The sequence below is a fragment of the Ips typographus genome, linkage group LG9, assembly GCF_016097725.1.
Source record: "Ips typographus isolate SLU linkage group LG9, UJ_Ityp_2.0, whole genome shotgun sequence".
NCBI lineage: Eukaryota > Metazoa > Arthropoda > Insecta > Coleoptera > Curculionidae > Ips > Ips typographus.
The window spans coordinates 1101915-1127975 of NC_138430.1; the positions used below are offsets into that span (position 1 = coordinate 1101915).

Genomic DNA, 26061 nt, shown 5'->3' on the forward strand with positions numbered 1-26061 from the left:
AATTTTGGTTTAATTGTATAATACTGTTACAAGTTAGATATTTTTTCAAGATGGTTGTTTTTAAAGGGAGTATATAAGCGTCCTTTATTTTAAAACTGGGGACCAGTTTTTCTGGGGCGGAGGCATATGTCACGAATGGAAAATCCGTTAATTGAAAAGATGGACTGATTAACTTAAAAAACATAAAAGTATTCGAGGATTGCGAAATGTTAAGCGCACGAGGCAAGGTCGCATCACGATGCACCGAGTGTGTCATCCACCGAGTGCACCATATCGGTGATGAGTCACCACCACCTGCTTTACAGAAATGTGAAAAACAAGCGACAATAACAAACGACGTCAGCCGATCAATCGGGTATAAAATACGCCGATTTTAGCAGTATAGAAAGAGTGTAAACCAATCAACGGCAGCGCGACCAGCTGACCCAGGAAGTCGAGATGTCGACTCTCCTCGGTCAAGAAGATCAAGTTAAGTAGTCCGTTCTCCAAAGTAGTTCCAACGCGAAAGTGACCAAGCCAGCCGCCAGAAAATGCTAAGTCCTTAGCTTACGATATGTAAGTATGAATTGTTAAATTGTCAGCTTTTAGTGTGTTCATGACTGTATTGTTTGGTTAATAGATTTAAGTGTTTAATAGAAAACTCAGTGTTTGATTCCATCCTTAAAACTGAGATCCCGGCACGACGTTTAACGTCGTGAGTCAGTTTAATTGGTGAACCCAGAAGGGCTCATAAATTAAACGTGACAATATAGCAAAAATTCACCACATAAGAAACTAATAAACTGCAAGTGGGTGTTTAGAATTAAAAGGGATGAACAAGGAAATATATTAAAATATAAGGCAAGACTAGTAGCACGTGGTTTCTTGCAACAAGAGGGCTTTGACTATAATGAGACTTATGCACCAGTTGCAAGATTAACAACGTTAAGGACTTTGCTTGCTGTTTCAAATTTTAAGCATTATCACATAGAGCAACTTGATGTAAAGTCTGCATTTTTGCACGGGGAAATTGAAGAGGAAATATATATGTCGATACCTGAAGGATTCCAAAATGCAGGGAAAGTTTGCAGATTAAATAAGGCTCTATATGGTCTTAAGCCTGCACCTTTTTGCTGGAACAAAATGAATGAATTTGATTGTTTCATCAGAAGTGAACAATTTATAAAGTCTAATAGTGATCCATGTCTTTATCTGAAGAAACTTAGTGAATCAAACATCTATTTGCTGTTATATGTTGATGATATAATAATTGTCAGTGATAACAAAAGAGAGATAAATGATTTAAAAGTAAAATTACAGAACAAGTTTGAGATACAAATTATGGGAAAACTAAAGAATTTCTTGGGAATAAATATTAAATTTGATGAAAAAGGTATGTGTTTATGTCAGAAAAGTTATATTGAGTCCATTTTACGTCGTTTTAATATGAGTAACTGCAAACCAATGAAAACACCAATGGAAGTTGGAGGTTTTGAGATTAATGAGTGTACTGATACTGAAAATCAGTCAAGTGAAGAGAACTGGCCTATACGACAATTAATAGGTTCTTTAATGTATTTGATGTTGGCGACTAGGCCAGATATTTGTTTTGCAGTAAACTTGTGTAGTAGATTTCAATCAAAACCTTCACAACTACTTTGGCAAAAACTGAAAAGAATCTTGAGATATCTCCAAGGAACGGTAGAATATAAGTTATTTTATACAAATGATGATAATAATCTGCTAGTTGGCTATGCAGATGCAGATTGGGCAGGTGATCTAGAAGGAAGAAAATCCACAACTGGATATCTATTCAAGATTTTTGGTTGTGTAGTATCTTGGACAACAAGAAAACAGTCAACTGTGGCGTTGTCATCTACTGAGGCAGAGTTTGTAGCATTGTGTGAAGCTGCAAAAGAAGGAGTATGGTTGGTAAGTTTATTGGAGGATTTGAGTTTCCAAAAGACGGACCAATCTTGCATGCGACTGACAACCAGGTTTGAACATAAAAGGCTAAAACATTAAAAGGCTAAAACATGTAGATGTAAAGTTTAACTATATTAAAGACTTGATCACTGATAATGTACTTAAGGTCATGTATGTAGACACAAATAATCAGGTTGTTGATGTATTAACAAAAAGTTTATCATGTAACTTGTTTTCTAAACATGTTTTAAACATGAATGTATTCTGATTTGGTTTGTTTTAATTATTGTATTGAGGGGAAGTGTTGATTGTATGTGAATTGGCAACAATGTTGTAGCTGTCTTTTAGTGAAGTGTGACGGTAAAGTGACAATAGACAGTTATGACTTTTGGCGGCTCTCTCTTATTAGGTCTAGATTAGATTAGTTCAGTTGTTGTTAATTGCTTTTATTCACATGTTAATTGTACTATTACTTTTCACTGCACTTAACTAAATTAAACTTAGTCAATTCACTTTTTACTTAGTTTGGTTCCACACGCAAACTTTACAATAAAAGGTTGATTCTTCGATATAAATCGGAACTGGGAAACCACAAAAAGTTAATTTTGCTGTAGGATATTAATCAGTTGGAAAATAAATTGTACGTTTGATAGATATTAATGACTGATTGCTGGTCTGGTTCAATTCCAATGTCAACTTCTGCACAGTTACTCAGTTCGCCATGCGTAGGTTGATATTTAAAGAAATGACAATTTTTCAAATACATCACCATATAGTCGGACATTAAATAAAAATTATGCGGTCAGATATTGCGGATAGGAAAAAGCTGCATATGACATAACAGCAAATCGAAATAGAAAATAAAACTACCCAAAACCCCGCGCCCCAACCTTTAGTTTATTAGAAAAATAAATAAGAATTTCAGCGTTCCCCTGTACGACTTTTTAAGCATCTCGCTTCACCGGGAGAATATCTGAAACAAAGAAAATAATATTACGACAAGAACATAAAAAACGTCAACGTGTTTTAATTGATTTCAGCTGAATACCTAAAAAAAAATCAAAAACTGTTCATTACATCCGGAGATTTCCGACAAAAACCGAAAAAGTCAAATTTCTATTTGTTTTTTACCACTTTATTAATGATTATTTTGGAATTTACTTCGGATGTAATAAAAAATTTTAAATTTTTTTTACCAAATTATTTAGTAATTAAATGCGCAACGTTGCCTCCATTTAATTAAAGCTCTATCAACAATAGTTTCTGAGATGGCAATGCTAATGCATCGAATTTGTAAGTTTTAGAATTAAATGTAGAATTTAAAATGTATTAAAAAATGTGGTTCTATTTAAAAATACCAATATTTTATCTGCCACGAATTTATGCACCACCCTGCATAGTCAAAACAAGTCAAAACAATGCATAGTCAAAACAAAAAAAATTGCCCAGCTTAAATTAAAACTGACATTATCACATAGCTTATAAAAAACAAAGATCACAAAACGGTGCGCGCTAGATGTAACAAGTCTTCCTGATTAATCAATCAATGAGTAAATTCAAAAATTCAATAATATACAGGGTGTTACATTAGAAAACAAAGAAAATTTGGACTGTCACAGCTTTACAAGATACTTTTTGTAGCTACCCAAATAGTTTACTCTAATAAAAATAATCAAATCACCTTTATTGTTAATTCCTGTCTATCTGATATATTATTTATAGAAAGGGAATAGCTTGAATAATCAAATTATCTAAAAATTCAGAAGAATTTACTTGGTTTTAAAAACACTGCAACTACACAAAGGTGTTTGCTTTATAATCATAGTACTCATAAGATAAGATAGAAGATGTCTCATACAAGCGGTGTCTTGAGTTTATCATTTGTACTCACTGCAAACTACCTCATTATTACTATTACTTTAAACATGCTTTTAGATGACACTAAATATAATACATATTGATTTGACGTTCAATAATGCAATTTACCAAAGTAAATAATGATGATTATTGTTGAGATTTTTGAGTTAACGTAAAACAATAATGAAAACCTCGATGAAAACTGCAATGCTTTTCATTTTAATGTCAATTTCAGTAAAAATAGTTAACTAACATTAAAACTTGCTCTTTTATGCACTGTTCTAATGTAGTACTTCTTAGTGGGTAATTTGAGTCTAATTTGAGTTTAAGTCAATTTCTTTATAAAAGTTATGCTTTCTCACCCACATGATAAAGTAGTGAAGTATTCAGCATATATGAGATACAGATCTGTAAGATAGGCCTAATTTGCTACTTGAAGTATACTTAAAAAATACCAGACGAGAAAAATGTGTATTAATGATGCATCAGCAGGGTTAAATACCTAGGAAGTTTGAAATTGGCATTGTAGTCTTACTTAGACCAGCAGGCTCTATGTCCTTCAAAAAATATACATTTACTTGATTTTAGTGTATAATTTTCAACTATTATTGAAGTATTGTATTAAAATTAAAAATATAACTATTTTAACTGCATGGGAATCTGTTTGACATAACAAAATAAAACCAAAAGCAAAGTGACAAATTCGAACTTTAGTTGACATAACAGATTAAACATGGCTTAATCAGCTAAATTTGTTTCCTCAAATTGAAATAATGCACAATATGCACTTAAAACTTTTTATATTATTTTTTACATTGAATAGTAGAAACTAGAAATCTATTTTCACAGAATGTACGCACTACTTCCCATCTGAGACATACCATATTTATAGAAAATGGTAAGCTCAAATAATCAAAATATCAAAAAATTGAATTTCATTAAGTATTGGATTGTTAAAAAAAACATTGCAGCTGCACAAATACAGGGTGTTACAAATTAGATGCATCAGCATTGCTATCTCAGAAAGTATAGTTGATCGAGCTTTAGTTAAATGGAGGCAAAGTTGCACATTTTAATGCTAAATAATCTGGTAAAAAATAATTTTAAAAAATTTCATTACATCCGGAGATATCCAACAAAAACAATTAATCAAATTTCTATTTTATTTTTTTACCACTTTATTATTGATTATTTTGGAAATTCATTTTATTCAATCAATTGCACCTTCTGGAGGCATTAATTTATGCTATTTAAGAAAATAATGTTTGTATTTAGATACAACGTTTCGTCTTATAGATACCATCATCAACTTAATATTTTAAAATACGGACTGGGACTTTTGATTTCGTTTTTTTAGTAGCTACCAACTTACCAAAAATGTGCCACACTTGTCAAAAAATTATACCTAGTGTACTTAGGTAGGTATTTGTTTTTTTTTTTCAAATATGCATTTGAAATTCATGTTATCATAATTAGTAAATAATTTAGTTTGATATGATTAAGTTGTTTCATCAAAACTCAACCTCGAATTCAAACATGTGAGTATCCGAAAAATAAATAACTAACCAAAAACATATTTTTTTGTAAATGAAAAGTACCATAAGAAACTCTCTCTCTTTTTCGAAGGAGCAATGAACCTAATTATTAAATTATATAAAACTAAATTATCTACTCGTTATGACAACATATCAATTTCAATTGCTTAATTTTTTTTTAAAATCTTAAAATACCAAATACATAATACGAGTAGGTACACTAGGTATATTTTTTTGAAGTGTGACACATTATTAGTTTCAGAAGGTCTGTGGCTACTGAAAAATGAAATAAAAAGTTGAGGTCCGTATTTGAAAATTTGAAGTTGATGTTGGTATTTAAAAAAAGAAATGTCGGAGCTAAAACCTAAAACTATTTTCTTGAAGAGCATAAAAAAGCGCCCCCGGAAGGTGCCATTGATTAAAGTGGTAAAAAAATAAACCAGAAATTTGAGTTTTTCGGTTTTTGTCGGATATCTCCGGATGTAATAAAACTTTTTTGAATTTTTTTTACCAAATTATTTATCAATAAAATGCGCAACTTTACCTCCATTTAACTAAATCTCTATCAACTATACTTTCTGAGATAGCAATGCCAATGCATTGAGTTTGTACACCCTGTATGTTTGCTTTACAATTATTGTACTAGATAAGCAAATGTTGTACCATGTAAGTAACTTCGTAGCCATCATTTGATCTGAAGAATTGACACTTATATGAATTAGATTATTACTGTTCGTTCAAACATGCATTTAGATAACACTACATACAGTGCTTTTGTAACATGCATAACTAAGTTCAATAAAATTAAAAAGACTACCTTTTCACAAAAATTCTCGGACCCCTATGTTTCTAATTTTATTAACCGCTGCTTGTGTTGTACGAATTGAAATTATACAGGGCCCAAAAACTGGGTATTTAAAATATTTTTAATCTTTCAAATGGCAACACTTCTTTATTATTCTATAATTTGGATTCTAGAAACAACCAATTCTAAGTATTGTTCTATGCAACTTGTACCACAATTGTCCTGTAAATATTGATAATTTGAAACCAATAATTTTCCAAAAGTGAATAACTGTTTATCTAAAAATAAAGTAGACCTAAATATCTACTAGTTTTGTATTTAACGTTTTTTGCTAAAATCAAAATTAAGAAAGTTAAGGGGGTGGTCAAAATTCAATCAATCACCCTGTACCTAAAAACTATCACTTTTGTGATAATATTTATCTGTCAATGCCAGGTTAACCAAACTGCAGTTCCAAAAAGGGCAAAAAGATTTAATTTTAGTATTAGCCATAAAAAAATTTTAGTTTTTAAGTGAATTCAGTTATTACTAACACTAAAAATTAATTATTTTTTTTACAAACTCTTTGGGTCATAAGCATTGATTCTATTCTTAGTCCTAATATTAATACTATAACTAAAATTAAATTTTGTTTTATAAACTAGGCTTAAGTCCCTTCCATTTCATCAAATTTATGCAGTATGTACTTTACAAAGACATTGTATAATACATATTAACTTAATGTTGAGCAATGTCGTTTACTAAAGTGTACAATGATAATTATTAAACATAAAACAATAATGAAAACTGCATTGGTTTTCATTTGAATGTTAATTTAAGTAGAATCAATGTACTGACCTTAAACCATGCTTTTTTATTCACTGTTCTAATGTAAGTACTTAGTTGAACCCATTGCACACAATTTCACTCTTCAACTTGATTGATATGTTGCAATCTTCTTAGTGGGTAATTTGTTCTTCTCTTAGGTTAATTTCTTCATAAAAGTTATATTTTCTCATCCACATGGAAAAGTAGTGAAGTATTCAGCATATGCAGGATACAGATCTGTGAAAGAGGCCCAATTTGTTAGTTGAACCACCCTTAAAAAATTGTCAGACTAGACAAATTTTTAGTAATGTATACAAGTGATGCATCACCCATTGACATATTATTAAAATGGACGCGGCGAAAGACAGAGAAGAACGAATCGAGATTAAACGAGAGAGACAGATCTATAGTACAGTATTACAAGCCACGCCCACCCATTTAATTGTATGTGTTTTCAGTGTCGTTGTTACTTTTTCAAGTGTATTTTTCTAATAGTTTTTTAGCCCTACCCTCAAAAACGGTTTTTTTTAAAACCTAACCCACTGAACAATGGTTCAAAGTTGCTCTGCGTTCGGATGTTCATCCAAAAGTATTGGCGGGTGCAATATTAAGTTTCACAGGTATGGGGTTAGGTTAGGCCATTTTAGCATCAGGCAAAGTTCACTGAACTTGTGCCAAACAATCCTTCCAATTAGTTCATAAGTCTCTATTAAAGTGAATAAACATTCCTTAGGTTCCCTAAAGATCCTGTGCTTCAAAGAAAATGGGTAAACGCCACTAAGAGAAAAAACTTCAAGCCTAGCAAAACTTCAGTGCTTTGCCAAAAACATTTTCTTGAAAGTGATTACAAAGAAACTGTGATGGAAACTAAGGTTCTGAAAAAGGAAGCAGTCCCTTCTTTATTCAACTTTCCTGCCAAATTGATTAATACCTCAACCCCTACAACCAAACCTAGAAGAGTGTTAATTCGAAAAAGACAAGATGAGGAAGGTAATCATTAAATAGTGTTCTCAAACTTGGTTGTTCAACTATGCACTTTTATTTATAGATACATGTTTGTTGCCTTTAGCTAAGCAAGTAGCTGAGGTATGTAATTCTAATATAAATAATGATGAACCCGAGCAAGCCAGTACCCAGTACAGCCCTAATCAGTTTGGTAAGTTAAAGAACAAACATGATTCATATTGCTGGCAACATTTTTTCATTAACATTTTAATAATTTAGACATTACCACATCAAAGCCAGATAACAAAGTTATTCAAACCACAGCAGGGGAGAAAGAGGTTTTACTAAAAACACAGACTGTCCTCGAAGTGAAAAAATCAAGTCATAGGAAAAGGTATGGAAGTAAGGCTATATTATTGAGCAGTGTGTACCTAAATCCCTTTATAGGTATTGTTAAAATAAAACAAATAGGGCTTTAAAACTGAAAAAAGAGGGTTTTACTACTCTCTCTTTGAACACCATGTTCTCGACCATGTTTTTAAGGTTTGCTGATTTATTTTAGAATTAGAGTTGAGCCAGTATTCCTTGGGGATTTTAGAGAAAAGGATCTTGAGTGTCCTATAAAGAGAAAACGCTATTGGATGCAAACTCAAGATAAACTAAAAATGTTGTCAAGAAAGACTAAAATTCTGCAGGCCTGTTTAAAACGACGAGAGTCTAAAATAGCCGGTATGAACTCCCTAGTTGACCATCTTAGAAAGCAAAATCATTTAACTTCAAATGAGTCGTTTTTTTTGAAGGTGGGTAAAATTTTGGTGTACTTATTTTATTAATCACGGTGATATATCAAGTCTATTTAGAATGGGATATGGATCATAATAATTATTGTTATACTGTCAGTTTCTGACATGACAAACAAAATTAACTTAAAATTACAGACGTCCTTCCACTATTTATTTTTGATAGTGGAACGACACTTTAATTTGTTTTAGACCAATATAAGCATAATTATAATATGTTATTCGATGTTTCAATTAATAAATGACTGTAACGTTTTACTGTCAAAATTTTCAGTCAGTAAATAAATAATATGTTACAGGATGTATCATGTCTTAATTTATGACCATTTGACCTTAATCCTTTCCTATATCTGTCCAACTGCTGATATCTACTATTTTTTTATAAACCAGCAAATGAAAGAAATGTTGCTTAATCTGCATTTTTTCAGAAACCAGTTTCTACCCTGTTTCTATTTTATTTTAATTTTAAAACGCTATTTTTTACTTTTAGGATTGCATACCAGATGCTGAAAAGCAACTAATTTATAGACAATTGAGAACCCATTCCGGAAAACAATATCCCGCGGAACTAAGATCTTTCGCATTGACTTTAAATTTCTTTTCTTCTTCTGCGTATTCGTACGTCAGATCATATTTTGGAAAGGCTTTGCCACATCCGCGAACTCTTTCTAAATGGTACGGTTCTGTTGATGGAACACCAGGTTACACAGCGGAAGCTTTACGTGCTGTGAAGATTAAAGCGCAAATAGAAAAGGGTAAAGGAAAAGGTCTGGTTGGATGTCTGATCATGGACGAAATGGCAATAAAGCAACAAATACATTGGACTGGTAGCAAAAATGTAGGATACATAGATTTTGGTACCGGAATCAAGGGAAACGACAGTTTACCTGTTGCCAAAAATGTACTGGTTTTTATGCTTGTAGGAGTTAATGCACACTGGAAGATTCCTATTGCATATTTCTTGATTGATTCGATTAGCGCCCAAGACAAAGCAAACTTAGTTAAAGGTTGTTTATTGCAGATGGAATCCTCTGGTGTGCTGATAAAAGCACTAACTTTTGATGGTTGTGCTGCCAATTTAGCAATGTGCAACGTGTTAGGGTGCAGTTTGTCGTGGCCAAACATAAGACCTTATTTTGATAATCCATTCAACAATCAGAAAGTTCATGTTATTTTAGATGTTTGTCACATGCTGAAATTATGTAGAAATACTTTGGGGGATTGGGGTGCAATTGTCCATGAAGGTAAAATAATTTCTTGGAAATATTTTAAAGAACTGGTGGATCTTCAAGAAAAAAGTGGGTTACATGCAGGAACAAAGATTCGTCAAAGGCATATAAACTATGTAAAAGAGAAAATGAGAGTTAAGTTAGCGGCAGAAACTTTCAGTGCCAGTGTTGCTGACGCCATCGACTTTTGTAGTAAAGATTTAAATTTAAATTCTTTTAAAAATAGCGAGGCGACAACAACATTTTGTAGGCGCATTAACAATATTTTTGATGTTTTAAATACAAGAAATTTTTTAGGCAGAAACAAATATAAACGACCATTAAATAAAAGTAGTTCAGTTTTTTTAAATGACTTTGTAGAAAATAATTGCAATTATTTAAGTTCACTCAGAACAATAAATGGTGAGAGATTGATCCAGTCATCTCGAAAAACCGGATTTTTAGGATTAATGGTTTCTTTAAAAAGTGTGCAAAATTTATTTAACGAACTAGTCATATCCGATGGTATTTTAGATTTTCTGCTGTCTTACAAATTAAGTCAAGATCATATAGAAATGTTTTTCTCTGCAGTGCGGTCTAGAGGAGGATTTAATAACAATCCCACAGCTTTTCAGTTTGAGTCCGCCTATAAAAGGTTACTCGTACATTGTGAAATCTGACATCTGACTCCGCTAACTGTTTGGCACAAGATGCCACCAGTATCTTAAATTTTTCAATAAATTCTCACCAAACGACTACCTTGGACTGTCTTTGCACTTCTAATCAAAATACATCAGATGTTGAAGTTGAAGACAATGAAATATATTATAAATATATACAAAATTTCAGTAATGTGGTTCATTCCTTATATAGTACTAATATTGTAGAATATATTTCAGGTTTTGTAAGTAGAAAACTTATTAGGCAAATCAATTGTGAAATATGCGCACGAGAGCTTACCACAGAAAATATCTCCATATCCTCTTTATTGACTAGAAAAAATAGAGGCCGTTTAACTAAACCATCCAGTGATGTCGTAAAAATTTGCATTGCCGCTGAAGGGGTAATTAAAACGATGTCCAATTTTAGTTGTCCTGACTTACTATTAAAAATGACATCTCTAGGACTTAGAAATCTAGATGTTTTAAATTTATTTCCAGAGTTAAATGATCACAGTCATGATCAAGACCCGCTATGTGGACATATTTTACAACTAACCAAATTAATTTTAAAAACCTATTTTACAATCAGATTACACCACATTAATAAAACAAAATTTGAGTCTGAAATAAAGGTTAGGCAACAATATACCAAACTGATTCATTTTCAACATCAGTAAAATTAATGATCTAATAATATACAGGGTGTTTCGGAAGGAAAGGGAAATATTTTAGGAATGCGTTCAGGAGGTTAAAATAAGATGAATGAACCCATATTGTTTAATACAATTCTCAATTTAGGTTTTTTAGTTTGAATTTTCATTTCTGCAAATTTTATTAGAAACAATCCCAAAGCTATTCAGCGTATCACTCGACCGATTAGCAAGCGTGCTGCAGCTTGTATTGAAGTTGGTGGGGGTATTTTCGAAAATATTCTAAATTAGTTTAGTTTTGTTGTTTAGACCACAATTATTTGTTTGTATTGCTTTTGAAATGAAAAACAGTCATACAAAACTTAAGGACCGATTATTTCAGCAACGGTTAAGAATCGGATTAAACAATACGGGTTCATTTATCTTATTTTAACCTCCTGAACGCATTCCTAAAATATTTCCCTATCCACCCGAAACACCCTGTATAATATGTAGAATTAAAAAGCCATTAAACCATAGAAGTAATATATGACATAAAACTAAAAAAAAGCATTATAACTTTAAATTAATTTATGGGATTATTATTAAAAAGTATATTAAGATGCAATTGGATTTGAAAATAAACATTTTCTACCCCCAGATATGGATATAAATTCTCCTGTGTAGAAAACCATTATTATTAATAGTACCTATAGGTTATAAGGTACTTATAGATATAGATATAGATTATTAGTTCACGTTACACATATTATTTGTAAAACATAAGTAAGAGTGTTTTGTATTATTGCTTAAAAAGGATTTGTAGACCTACCTACATGTAGATTTTCTTTTCTCTTTTTATATAGGTAGGTATATATTCAAATGTAAACGAATTTTATTGTTTATTCACATGCAGCAGATGAAGAATAAATCAAGACCATTATATAAATTATTTCAACCAGTTTCAAATTTCAATTAATACCTATAATTGAAAACTTGATTACTTTCATGTTTTATAAAACTTTTAAATATACCTATTCAGGAACTTATTGCGATAATGTGTTCTAGGTCTAGGCTTGGTTTTATGTACTTCCAATCTCACACAAGTATACATACAAGATCCTCAGAGAGAGTGCACTTTTTGTCTTAATATCAAATGCTTTTAAAATCATTTTATATTAAGACAAAAAGTACACGTCAATAAATAATAATTTTCTAATATAATTCTATGTAGATGTGACTTTAACTTGTAGTTTATAGTTGAAATTTATCAGTAAATTAGTTTAGAAATATCCAAAACTATTAAAACTCTATAAATAAACATTGATAAGTAAATAGCCCACAAAATTATTCCAAAGTACGAGCAAATACGAGCATGGTAGGAGCAGGCTACCCGTACTAGTTTCTCTCTCTCTCGCTCCACCCTCCGGCTCGCATGCTTAATGTGGGAGAGCGACTATAAGGCCGGTCCATATTTAGTATGTCAATGTGCATCACCAGAGATTATTTAGGTTAAGTATGAAATTGCCATTGAAATCTTACCTGGGCTCTCAGGCGTTGTGTGCATTATGACCATTGAAAAATATACATTTACTTGAATTTATGTGTATAATCTTCACCAATTATTAGACTATTGTAATAAAAATACAATTATTTTAGCTGCATGTTAATTTTTCTGACACAACAAAACAAAAACAAAATAACAAAAGCCAAGTGACAAGTTGGCATTTGACATCACAACAGATCCATGATGCGATCTCAATGCGATACGCCGGGTGACGTCACAGTGGATGCTCGGGTGCACAATATGAACTTAATACCCAAGGGATTACAGGCGTTGTCCGTGGTTTGGTATTACTATTTGATAGTCCATCTTCACAGAGTGGAACAATTACATTATTCTGAAATGGTATTTATAGGAAGGGGTAAGTTCGAATAAACGAAATATCTAAAAATGTATATTTATTAAGTATTGGATTTATTGTTTTAAAAGAACATTGCAGCAGCACAAAGATGTTTTCTTTACAATTATAGTACTTGATAGGCAGATGTTCAGCCTTATGCCGTAAATCCATTGACTTTAATATCAATATTGAAATAATTTCAATGAAAATTTACCACTATTTCAATTTTTGGTCACATTTGATTAAAAAAACTGTAAGTAACAATTGATTGATAAAATTTCAAGCTTCACTATGACAACATTGCATTTGTGTTATGGCCACACCAAACCAGAGGGAGAAGTACCGACCTAACCTCACAAATTATGTAAATTTTAAAGGGCTTTTGGAGTTTTTCAGTTTTTTTGCCGGCAACGGTAAGTACTTCTTAATTCAAAATTAGGATAAAGTACCAAACTTAATTTTTAAATCAATTTCAGGTATGTCTAAGAAAGCCTCAAGACAGCAATATATTCAACTTCTAACTGAGCTAGAAAGTTCTGAGGTTTTAAAGTGGGGAAAAGCCCAAATTTAAAAAGACAATCTTGGGAACAAGCTGCAAAGGCTATAAATTCTATTGGAGGTACCCAAAAAACTGGTGAACAATGGAAAAAGGTATATAATTTACAGTAGTTAAGACTTCCTAGCAAACACAAGCCGTTTGGCAAGTAAGCGGCCGAACGGCGGCACAAGCGGTTTTCTTATGGCAAATATTGCCTCTTTCAAATCAGAAGCGAAACGTGTACCGGTTTTCCGGATATAGACTACAGATATCTCATCTCTGGCGGTGCGCCTTCGGCTTTCTTCTATAGCTCAGGGGCCATTTTAGTACTTTCGGGCCAATTTCGGATCGCGTTCGGTCATTCGTAAAGCCGATCGTTTCACAAATAGTTTGATTTTCCCGCAATATGTTGACGTGTGTGACACTATTGACAAACTCGTTTCGTTTGCCGTCCGGCGTCACCTTGTTTAGTGGATAGTTAAATTGGTTAAATTAATCTATTTTAATTGTAAATTGTATTTTATTTTTTGTATGCTTTAGAATTGTTTGTTAGTGTGTGTTGTGCATTTTACGATACGATGTCAAGCTTTCAATCAGAAACGTTAGACTAAAGTTTTGTCTTCATTCAGTTTTTTTGGCTTTTTCGATTAGCTGCCTTTAAATAAACATGAATAATAATAAAAAACACCTCAGTCAAAGACAGGAAAGGCGAATAATTGCCAAGCAGGTGAAATGTGTGTTAGGCGATTGTTCTCCTGTGAAAAGTACAGCAACATTTAATAGTTCTGCAAAGCATTCCTCTATTGTCAACGATGTTGCTAGTAATTTAGAAATTATTCAGGAAACTAGTTCTTCCAACTCATCTCAGAATAATTTTTTGCCCATATCACTTTCTGAAATAACTACTAGGACTACTTTTGTGGGGTCGAACTATCAGAACCAATCTTTGGAGGCTACAACCAATCAATCTTTTGTTTTAAGTGAGTCTGTTTATCTTCTGAGTCCATACAATTTTTATCTAGTGAAAGCTCGAGTGAAAGTAATTCAGATAATGAGGAGTATAGTGATGATGAGCCTGGTGATAATAAAAATATAAACTCTACTACAACTTCTTCTTCTCAAGAAACTATAGCATTTTTAAAACACTGGTCACTTAAAAATAATGTAACACACTCTGCCATTAATGAGTTGTTGCAATGGTTTTCCACAAATCCATCAGTAAGTAATTTGCCAAAAGATGCTCGAACTATTTTACAAACTCCTAGACAAATTGACATAAAGAATATGGGTGATGGTTCATATCATTATTTTGGTCTTTCAAGTCAAATTAGAAAATTGTTTAGTAAATATGAGGTCCTCAAACATGTTTCAAATCCTGTTTTATGTGTTTTAGATTTTAACATAGTGGCTTGCCTATAAACAAGAGCACAAAGCAAAACTTTGGCCTATTTTGTGCAAAATATCTAATTTTCCTAAAGAACCACCTTTTATTGTAGCACTCTACTGTGGCCCATCAAAACCTCCTCTAAATGAGTTTTTTGAAGATTTTGTAGTAGAAGTTAATGACCTGAAATTAAACAAATTAAAAACTACAAACCATAAGTTTATTGACATTGAGTGTAGATCATTTTGCTGTGATGCACCAGCACGAGCTTATGTGAAGGCTACAATGAGCTTTAATTCATATCATGGATGTGACAAATGTACTGTCAAAGGAAGATTTGTTCGTCGAATGGTCTTTTTAGATTCTAGTGCGCCCCTCAGACAAGATGCAGATTTTCTTGACGGAAAATATGGTAATTACCATAAAAGTGTAAGTCCTATATGTGCCCTAGGTGTTGGAATGGTATCAAGTTTCCCAGTAGACTATATGCATTGTGTTTGTTTGGGGGTTATGAGAAAGTTATTGTTTTTATGGAGGGATGGTAGCAGGTTATATCGATTAACACCAGAGAAATTGCACCTTCTGGAAAATCGACTTAAAATATACGAAACAGTTTGGCCTTGTGAATTTAATCGACAACCTAGAAGTTTGAAAGAATTAGAACACTGGAAAGCTACAGAGTTCAGACAATTTTTATTGTATATAACACCACTTCTTGGTGATATTTTGTCTAATTCTGTATTCTCACATATGATGCTATTAAAGTATGGTCTGACAATCTTGTTAAACACTGAATTAAATGGCCTGTATAACTCTTATGCAGATAACTTGCTTGAATTATTTGTGTCTCATTCTGTTGTTGTGGAATTGAATTTTGTGTTTATAATGTACAGGGTGGGCAAATAAGCGAGGTAAGCGGCTATACCTCCGAAACTAATGATCGTAGAGAGTTACGGTAAAAAAATTTATAGGATAAGTAGGCAAGGGAAAATGCTGGAAATTATTTTCAAGTTTCCAAGATGGCTACCAGAGGGCGTTTGCGCCATCTTGAATTACATAAAGTTACGTTTCTTGTGAATTTCCCCAATGAATGTAACAAAAAAGTATTTGCGTTTTAATGTTAACATAAAGTCGAACATTTTTTAAAAAAAATATTTTTCTCTATCTTTCGAAATAAAGTGGGGGGGGGGTATTTGAATGTTGTTTTAAATAAATGCCTGTAACTTCGAAACGTCTTTAATACATTTGGATAAATTTGGTATCATTGAAAAGAGCATTTCTTGGGCTTTTAGGTTTCTTCTGATAATGACAGTTGTGACCTAAACGGCCGCCGATAGAGGGCGTTATTTGATATTATAACCAAAATAATGGATTTTCTCAAAAAATTTAAATGCAATGATATGACTTTTTGTAGACTAGAAAATAGACAAATGACAAAAAAAGAAAAAAAAAAATATATTAAGATGCGGTTTGCGCAGGCTTATTGGTTAGTCATTTGTCTATTTTCTAGTCTACAAAAAGTCATATCATTGCATTTAAATTTTTTGAGAAAATCCATTATTTTGGTTATAATATCAAATAACGCCCTCTATCGGCGGCCGTTTAGGTCACAACTGTCATTATCAGAAGAAACCTAAAAACCCAAGAAATGCTCTTTTCAATGATACCAAATTTATCCAAATGTATTAAAGAGAGAAGACGTTTCGAAGTTACAGGCATTTATTTAAAACAACATTCAAATACCCCCCCCCCCACTTTATTTCGAAAGATAGAGAAAAATATTTTTTTTAAAAAATGTTCGACTTTATGTTAACATTAAAACGCAAATACTTTTTTGTTACATTCATTGGGGAAATTCACAAGAAACGTAACTTTATGTAATTCAAGATGGCGCAAACGCCCTCTGGTAGCCATCTTGGAAACTTGAAAATAATTTCCAGCATTTTCCCTTGCCTACTTATTCTATAAATTTTTTTACCGTAACTCTCTACGATCATTAGTTTCGGAGGTATAGCCGCTTACCTCGCTTATTTGCCCACCCTGTACATGCTTTAATTCACTCGCCAGCTGATGCCATTAAATTTGGATCCTTAAATAATGTAAACAGTTTTGCTTTTGAGAATTATCTTGGGTGTCTAAAACGATTTTTAAGAAAAGGTAATCAGAGTTTACAACAGATTTGTAACAGAGTTTATGAAGGTAAAGAAATTAATGTAAACTATAATATCAAGGCAACATGTGTATCTGGAAGAATTTCAGGAGTCATTGGTGATAAAACCTTCTATCCAAAGCTAATTCATAAAGATTGGACATTTTCTTGTACAGGGGGTAATAGCTGTGTTTTCCTAACAGATGAAACTATAATATAATAATAACATCTATGTTGAAAATTGCCATATTTTTATTTTAGGGAAAAAACTTTTAATATTAGAACCATTTGTGTCTTATCCTACAAATAGTTATTATATAAAGTTGTCCTTAGTCAAATTGATATAACTTTTTCACATGAGAAAATTAAATGTAAGGGAATGTTATTACCTCAAGGAGAAAATTCTGAGGAAAATACATACTTTTGTTGTCCTTTAATTCACGGCCTTTGAGAAGGAAAAACATATTTATGTATTAGAGGAGCATCAGAAACATTTTTTTATTGAGTTGTTATATTTATAGATGTAAGTACAGGGTGATTCTTTATATTTTACTCAATAGCTAACTCCATTAGTTTTGATCTGACAGCATAGTTTATCAAAGTTGTAGCATTTTTTCTGAGTCGTCAGAATGTGATATCAAAATTGACATTGTCAAATTTTTGACATGTGTTTTGACTATTTTAGAATTATCAAAGAACTAGAGAATTAGAGAGAAGAACTTATCAAAGAATTAGAAACAAATTTTTATAAATTTTTATAAAGATTTTATTTCAACTTATAGCAAAATGTAGTTTCAAAATTCACTTACTTACAAACACAATAATCTTGTGGAGTAGACCTATTTTGCAGTTTTTTTAAAGTGCAAAAGGAACTGATTTATTAATAACACATTTATATATTTTTCAATTTATCCTACTCAGATTCCCCTGCTAAGGTTTTTACATATAACAAAAATAATAGAATAATGGGATGACGTTAACAATGTAATTAATAGAAATGTGAAGTGACATATGCTTCTATGGGTGCTTCCAATTGTCACATTTAAAAAATTTACCTTTCTATTACATTGTTGTATCATACTATTTTACCTTAATTTTTGCCATACTAAACTTTTTTTAAAAAAAAAGTGAGTGGGTAATTAATTGTGTTGGGCAAAATGTGTAATGTGTCTCATATTAGATGTGTATTAACGTAGATATAATAAAGTTATTAGTTATTACGCATGTACATACATACTAAACTAAAATTTTGGCCTTTTGTTGTTACAATTAATTTAAAATTAAGTTTTTGTATTTTCCGAGGTATTTTGTCTCTTGTGTTAAAAATTATGTATTTTATAGATCATATGTTATTGTTGATTTCCCGGAAGAATCTACAAATGGAATTGTGTCAATGGCCCTGATATCAAGCACCTGGCTAGTTGTAGAAAATAAAATTTTATATTGCACTTGGCCAACGTATTTAAAATCAACCCTGTCAAGAGAAAAAGCTGTCAAAACTCATACACCTCTAAACCTGGATAAATGTGTGAAATGCGTAGCAATAGTCAAATTTCATGACAGTAAGTTGAACCTAATAATCTAGGAGTCATTTTAAGCATCTGGAAACCTCGTGCGTTTTAGCTGACTATCACAAAGCGACCAATAAACTTCGAGAATTGGAAGAAGCTGAAACAGATGTGGAGGCAGTACTACTTGAAAACAATATTTCAGTTAAAACTCGAATGCAACGCAATTCAGATTATGTGTATTCAGATTTTGATGAAACAGATGATGAAATACCAGTCCCACCTAAACCACCCGCATTTACAACAATACCTAAATTAACTGAAGTTAATTTGCCTGTTCCCACTAAAACCGTTCAACATAATGTCTGTCATTGTGAGAAGCATCAAAGTAAGTACAAACATATAGCCAAACTTTATAAATTGTATGCAATAATTTGCCATAGCCTTTTTTATCGACCTATGTAGCAGTTTTTTTTATAAAAGGTTCGACAACAAATTTATAACTTTTATTTATTTTGAAGTGTGTTTACCGCTTACATAAATATGCCCAGTTTGCTAAAAGATGGCATGCGTTTTAAGCAATAGACAACATGCTCTACTAAGAGATGACATGGCCATCTTGCCAATAGATGACACTCGCAAAGTTACATTGGTACTCAGTTTCTTCCAAACATAGCTAATTCTCTCTCTCTCTCTTCACACTGATTTCCGGCTGCCATACTCTAAATAGTTTCATTGGGAATAACTTGTTTTTGGACAAACTATACTGATTTAAATTTTCTCAAATATTTTGACCCTTCATCTGGGGGTTCATTTTTAAGTTTTTCAGACTTTTTATAGGTCGTCATCTATTGGTAGTTTTACCTTATTACATTTTGTGAATAGTTTTAATTCTTTATAAGAACGATTAGTTATATGCTGTATTAAATTTAAATTTAAAGCAGACATTTTATTCCAAACTTTGTTAACATTTTTTACCCGAAAAGGATCACAAAAGGCATTTTGACATGGTGCAAAAGGCATTTTGGAGACGGTGCTCGCTAGATGTGTCATTCATTTAACAAATCGTTCTTACAAACAATAGAATTACTTAAATAAATGTAATATAAGGCATTTAAAAAAATGCAACTTTACCACATCTTAAATTTCTGCGGCACTCTGCAATTCCACGGATTATAGTTATATGATGGTGTTTTTAGGCACAATGCCTGATATTAGACAGTTATTGGTAAGGTTACGTTTTTAAACTTTTTCTTCATATTGGCACACGAATATAATGTATTAGACTCAGCAAATAGTTTTTGTCTACAAGCATCAAATAATAATGCATTTTTTTACTTTGGTATTAAGAAAATTACATTTGTGCCAAGTTGATTTTTTTGTAACCAATCAGTTGACCGTCTGAAAATACGAATATTTTAGTTTATAGACTGAACAAATTATAGGCAAGGCTTTTTTACGGTAAAATTTAAGTGACTTGGTTGTCAAACAAAAATAACAGGCATTGTTAATATATAAGCGTTCTTTAGAACGTTCTTTAATTTGCCACCTTAAAAACTATAATTTGTTTCGGCCAAAAAACTAGAATTTGAAGTTTTAAACAAACAATAGCAAAATTTCCTTTTTAACGACCTATTGAAAAATTGAGGACACTGAAAAATGACCCAACTCAATAAACATTGTTAATGTAAGGAATAAATCACGTATATAAAATAATAACAATAGTAATTTTAAATACTCAATGACTGGTATTATAATTAAAATGAGATAGTCTAGAAATGCAAGTCAAAGTGCACATAATAAATTAATAAACGATTTATAATTATATTGCAATGTTTGACAAAACTTGTTCAGCCATTTATTTTATCAATTTGCTTGAGTTAATGAAGTATTGAAAAAGAAACAAAAGTATTGATGTCATTATATTCAGTGATTGTCAGACATGTGTCTAATATTAGAATGAATAACGCAGAAACTATACGATCAGTATATAATATAGAACACCAAAAACTGTCTAATGTGGCTCCTATAGCGATCGAAAAAGAACGAAAATACGGCTGGCCTGAATATTAAAATAAGTTTCCTGTTCCAAGAAATCTAGACAGATGAAATTGGCAACTGTGTTGGTGACGTCTGCGTCGTGTCCACATGGCGCTGTATAGATTTAGATTTAGATTTAGATTTATTTATTTGACAACATTATACATGAAATGTATGTGCAGCAAGTCAACAATTACAATAGCCTAAAATATAACATTAGCACTCATAAAACATATACATCACAAATGTACCAATACAAAATTACATACAGAACAATTCTCACTCTTTTTTAAAAAACATAATTAAAATATTCCTCAACGCCAGCCTGTAAGCCATTCAGTCAGTCACCCTTCTTAGCCATCGGGGCAGGAAGTTTTTTACCATGATAAAATTTGTTTACATGGGTTCCTGCGGGCCATATAGCCGGATCCATTGCCCTTGTCAGATTGTCCTGTTGTATTGACACCTTAAACGACGCATAATATTGGGGAAACTTTGAATTTAGTTTCTCGCACTCAACTTCAGCGAACATTGCCTTCAAATATTCAGTCAACTGGTGTTCGGTGGTTTCCGGGTGAAGTTTATAAACATGTAAAAAAGACAGTCTAGGAGCCGACAATAAGGCAATGTTCTGCGCCAAACCAATCAATTGCTTCGCCTTTGGGGCTCTATTTTCACTTGAAGACGAGTTCTGGGTTGTCCTCGTAGTTGGATTTTTTTTGGTAAGCTTTGTATTTATAGTATCACTCTGACTGGAGACCTCAGTACCGGTCCTGTACTTTTGGCTGCGTCCAGGTAGGACTTTGTTGATGAATTGCTATTTTTGTCACTAGGCAGCGACACAGTTCTATCGATCACATGCGAATTTATTGAAAGATGTAGTTCCTTGGCAGAGATCTGCGATGCGGTGTCAGAATCTTTAGTCAAATTTGACAGCCGATTCTGATAAAATAGTATTAAAACGTTTTTTAAGAGGGGTATACAAACAAAGGCCATCTAGACCTAGATATCAGACAATTTGGGATCCACAACCAGTTTTGTCGTATTTGTCGAAGTTTCACCCATTATCGGACATTACTAAGAACACAATTAACTATGAAACTGGTTACTTTATTAGCATTAATTACGGGTCATAGAATACAAACCATAGCTAGTATTCGAATCCAGAATATAAATCGTTTTCCAGATATATTGGAGATACGAATTACTAATCAGATAAAGATTTCTTCTCCAAAGAATTTTCAACCACTTTTAGTCATACCATATTTTCAAGATCATCCGGATCTCTGTTTGGCTTCAGTTATTGACTTTTATGAAAATTGTACGAAAGACGCCCGGTGCTCAGCTAATACAGATTTACTCATTTTAACAATTAAAAAACCAATACATCCAGCTTCAAGCCAGAGAATTAGTAAATGGATAAAGATAATATTATCGGCTAGTGGCATCGATACTGACATTTTTTCAAGTTACAGTATTCGTCATGCCGCTACTTCCGCTGCCCATAGGGCAGGGGTCTCAGTTGATTTAATTAAACAAACCGCAGGTTGGACTTCGGGTTCTAATATGTTTGATCTCTTTTATAACGTTTAATAAAGTCCTTTATGCAACGACCCTACGGTTTTTGCAAAAGGTGTCTTAAGCTCTAGTGCTTATACGTAGACTTCAAATGTTTGTTAAGTCTTTTTAAGTTTGTTAGTTTAAGTTACTTTTCTTCATAATACGAAAAATAAAGATTTTTGTATGATTTATAATGTCTAGATCGTCTTTTCACAAAACATCTACAAGTAGTCATTGTAATTTGAGAACGGCAATACAAAATATAATTAAATGTTCAAATGACTTACCTTAAGGAAATTTGAACTATATTATATGAGTATTGCCGTTCGAAGAATTACAAACCCTCCCTTCCTCATAGTCTAAAACCGTGCCCTAGAGTCGATCTAGACTTTTTTTCCTGTTTACTCTCCAAAATTGCAGTGAAGATGGGAGTCTAGGACAAGGGCGGGGAGTAGGGGGTGGGGAGTAGTACTGAAATTTGCTTTTAACACGCGTGCAGGACCGAGCTGGAAAAATTGCTACTACAAGTAGTCATTGTAATTCTTCGAACGGCAATACTCATATAATATAGTTCAAATTTCCTTAAGGTAAGTCATTTGAACATTTAATTATAGCTGTTAATTTTATAACAAATAAAGAAATGAAATACGTTGATTCATTTAAAACTTATGTATTTCTAATGCAGATAACGACCTTTTACCAAAGCATTTATGACACTCTTGCAAAAATTGAGATTGCTATAACCTTTGCTAAACTAAACACCTTTCATAACGCAAATGTTAGCACTGGAGATTTACTAAACGAATTAAAACTTATAAATACGCAATTTTCTTCATCTAAGTTGCCATTTGAACCAACCATTAAAAATATATTAAAATTAGAAAATGCTTTAGAAATAAGTAGTTTCGTGAAGAACAAATAAATTGTTTTTGTTATAGAAATTCCTTTAGTGGAAAAGGAAAAATATGATTTGTATCAATTATTTCCTTTATTTGTAAAACACGGCCAGTACTTTAAAACAATTATACCTAATTTTGATTATGTCTTAATAAACGATTATAAATACGGTCACTCACATATGCCTTGTTAACGTATTATAAATGATGATTTTTTATGTAATCATATACAGTGTAAATCATTTATAACTAACGGTCCTTGTGAAATCCAGTTGTTAAGGTATAGTCAGAATGTAACTGACTGTAATGTAATATTTTCGAAAATGTTGAAATTCAAAATATCTATAAAAATAAGTGGGTGCTCACGACAAACAAGGAAATTATCGCGAGTGAAGTGTGTGAAAATTCCCAACGAAAAGTGTTACTTAAGGGCACCAATCTAATCGAATTAACTTCGAAGTGTCAATTAAAAGTAGAAGATATAATGTTAAAAACATATAATAATATTAAGCATAATTATGAGAGTATACCTTTACCCCATATAAATATTAATATTTCAAATAAAAATGTGTATAATAATGTAAAACTGCTAAATCTGAATAATATCCATTTTGAAAAATTAAATGAACTACAAAAGGAAATTTCACTACAGAAAATTGAGAATTCAAGATTACTACATACTAATCCAATATATTATAGCAGAACCAGTATTTGGACAGTGTTACTTTATGTTTTCTTGTGTTTAATAATCATGTTTTTATTATTTAATTATCTAAGACCAATAATTCAATCACGTAAAAAAGGTAATAAAAAAAAATGAAATAATAATTTAAATTGGTCATAGAAACTTCAGTAAAAGTGTATATGACCATCTAAGGGCGGAGAAGTTACGTATTACGAATATTGTATGGCGCAAGAGTAATAACGTTATCTATACTGCGCAATAGTTACTAGAATAAAAACTATATAACCAGCCGCTCCACATTGTACCGGGCTTTTTTCGTGTTCTCCTTAACTAATAAAGGTTCTTGTACGTGATTTTGATTTTTCTTTTGGAAAAATAAAGTTTTTAAAAACAAAGTTGTTTCGAACGACAACGTAATTTGCGATTCTTAATGATTATTCTGAAGAGGATACCATTATTCAAGATAACCACTATTATCTCTCTTGTTTAATTAATGGATTTCCATTCAGATTTCTAATAGACACCGGTGCATCCGTGTCTTTTATAAAAATTGCTAAAATGCAACACATCGATTATAAAATCGATCATAACGATAAAATTGTCCTAAAAGGCCTAGGAGCCAATATGCCCATCAATACAGCTGGAAGCTATCTATTAAACCTTTCATTAATAAATAAAGAAGTCTTAAAAATAAAATTCCATGTTGTTAGCGATCCAAATTCTAATATTCCCTTCGACGGGATCATAGGAACTGATTTTCTATCTCCAAATGGAGCTTTAATTGATTTAAATAATCTTGAACTTAATCTAAAATGTCATAACTAATCCAATAAAAATTTCCCATTCAACGAACCATGGCGATGCAGATTTAAATTATACTTACTTACAACCTAGAAGTGAAACAGTGATTTCCATATCTGTCCAAAATAAAGTGGAAATAGGTATTTGCCCTGAAATTGAAATAACTAAAGGAGTTTATTTAGCAAAAGCTTTACTCTCAGTGAAAAACGGAAAAGCAATTACTACTATCCTAAATATGACTGATAAGAAAATTCGCATTAATGAAATTAGTCTCACTCTCGAATCTTTTCAAGAAAGTTCTTCATTTATTTTCAGTTATTCAGTATCTAACGACTTAATACTTCCAATCTCAGAAAGAGTTAAAATTTTACAACAAAATCTCTGATTAGATCACTTAAATCCAGAAGAAAAATATATAGTTTTAGAAATATGTTCAAAATATAACGAGATATTTTTCTTACCTAGTGATAAATTAACATGTACAGATTTTCTAAAACATGAAATTAACGTTACAAATACTACTCCAATAACTTCGAAAATTTACAGATTTCCTGAAGTACATAAAAAAGAATTAGACAAACAAATTTCCAAAATGCTAAAACAAATAATCATTCGAGAATCAGTTTCACCTTATAATAGTCCATTATGGATTGTTCCCAAAAAATTAGATGCCTCAGGTGAACAAAAACGTAGTTGATTATAGAAAATTAAACGAAGTAACTATTGGTGACGCTCATCCCCTACCAAATATCGAAGATATTCTCGATCAATTGGGTCATTCAAAGTATTTCACAACCCTCGATTTAGCTTCCGGATTTCATCAAATTCAAATGAGTGAAAAGGATATTCCAAAAACTGCTTTTTCGACTCCTAGTCCCTAGTACTTTTCAAGGGTTAATGAACGATTGTCTTACAGGTCTCCAAGGTTTGCAATCTTTTGTTTATCTTGACGATGTTGTCATTTTTGCTAGTTCACTCGAAGAACATTCCAAGAAATTAGAAAAAGTTTTTCGATCAAATCGACTTCTCCTTCAACCCCATAAATGTGAATTCATGCGACGAGAAGTAACTTATTTGGGTCACATTATAAGTGAACATGGCGTTACTCCAAACCCTAATAAAATTTCTTCTATTAAACAATTTCCACGTCCAGAAAACCCTAAACAAATCAAACAATTTCTAGGTCTTATCGGATATTACCGACGATTTATTAAAGACTTCTCCAAACATGCGAAAACCTTAACTAATCTGTTAAAGAAAGATACCGCTTTTGTTTGGTCTTCTGAACAAGAAAGTTCATTCGAGTACTTTAAAAATGTTCTCTCAACTACTCCGATACTTCAATACCCCGACTTCAATAGAGATTTCATCTTAACAACCGACGCCTCCAATTATGCGATTGGCGTAATTCTTTCTCAAGGTGAAATTGGCAAGGATCTTCCA

The 26061-nt window shown here is 31.9% G+C and overlaps 2 protein-coding genes and 1 long non-coding RNA gene across 6 annotated transcripts; 2 read left to right on the forward strand and 1 right to left on the reverse strand.

Annotated features, from left to right (window-relative positions):
* Window positions 1-2018: 2018 nt before the first annotated feature.
* On the reverse strand, window positions 2019-7185 carry LOC145733344 (uncharacterized). The gene is made up of 2 exons (XR_014179185.1): window positions 6940-7185; window positions 2019-2878 (listed from the first exon to the last, which is right to left on the reverse strand). It is a non-coding gene; the product is annotated as an uncharacterized LOC145733344 (long non-coding RNA).
* A 104-nt stretch (window positions 7186-7289) lies between these two features.
* On the forward strand, window positions 7290-8955 carry LOC145733696 (52 kDa repressor of the inhibitor of the protein kinase-like). 3 transcript variants are annotated; one of them, XM_081986643.1, is made up of 6 exons: window positions 7335-7353; window positions 7405-7529; window positions 7643-7899; window positions 7958-8065; window positions 8134-8248; window positions 8417-8955. In XM_081986643.1, the coding sequence occupies exons 2-6, from the start codon at window positions 7459-7461 to the stop codon at window positions 8685-8687; spliced, it is 822 nt and encodes a 273-aa protein (XP_081842769.1). In that variant the 5' UTR covers window positions 7335-7353; window positions 7405-7458; the 3' UTR covers window positions 8688-8955. The 3 variants fall into 3 exon arrangements, with proteins under 3 accessions (XP_081842768.1, XP_081842770.1, XP_081842769.1); XM_081986642.1 differs by having other exon boundaries at window positions 7290-7529; XM_081986644.1 differs by lacking the exon at window positions 8417-8955 and adding an exon at window positions 8302-8344 and having other exon boundaries at window positions 7300-7529.
* Window positions 8956-13300: 4345 nt separating this feature from the next.
* LOC145733639 (uncharacterized) lies at window positions 13301-19493 on the forward strand. 2 transcript variants are annotated; one of them, XR_014179249.1, is made up of 4 exons: window positions 13301-13470; window positions 13534-13708; window positions 18470-18690; window positions 18752-19493. XR_014179249.1 is itself a non-coding variant. In XM_081986556.1 (3 exons), the coding sequence occupies exons 1-3, from the start codon at window positions 15365-15367 to the stop codon at window positions 19099-19101; spliced, it is 615 nt and encodes a 204-aa protein (XP_081842682.1). In that variant the 5' UTR covers window positions 14079-15364; the 3' UTR covers window positions 19102-19493. The 2 variants fall into 2 exon arrangements, 1 of the variants encoding a protein (XP_081842682.1); XM_081986556.1 differs by lacking the exons at window positions 13301-13470; window positions 13534-13708 and adding an exon at window positions 14079-15408.
* The last annotated feature ends 6568 nt before the right edge of the window (window positions 19494-26061 follow it).

Coding starts and splice junctions, on each gene's coding strand:
- LOC145733696 (XM_081986642.1), top strand. CDS start 7,459: ATGGTTCAAAGTTGCTCTGCGTTCGGATGTTCATCCAAAAGTATTGGC. Junction 7,900..7,957: donor AAAAAGACAAGATGAGGAAG/GTAATCATTAAA, acceptor TTTTATTTATAG/ATACATGTTTGTTGCCTTTA. Junction 8,066..8,133: donor GTACAGCCCTAATCAGTTTG/GTAAGTTAAAGA, acceptor TTAATAATTTAG/ACATTACCACATCAAAGCCA.
- LOC145733639 (XM_081986556.1), top strand. CDS start 15,365: ATGCAGATTTTCTTGACGGAAAATATGGTAATTACCATAAAAGT. Junction 15,409..18,469: donor ATGGTAATTACCATAAAAGT/GTAAGTCCTATA, acceptor TGTATTTTATAG/ATCATATGTTATTGTTGATT. Junction 18,691..18,751: donor AATAGTCAAATTTCATGACA/GTAAGTTGAACC, acceptor CGTGCGTTTTAG/CTGACTATCACAAAGCGACC.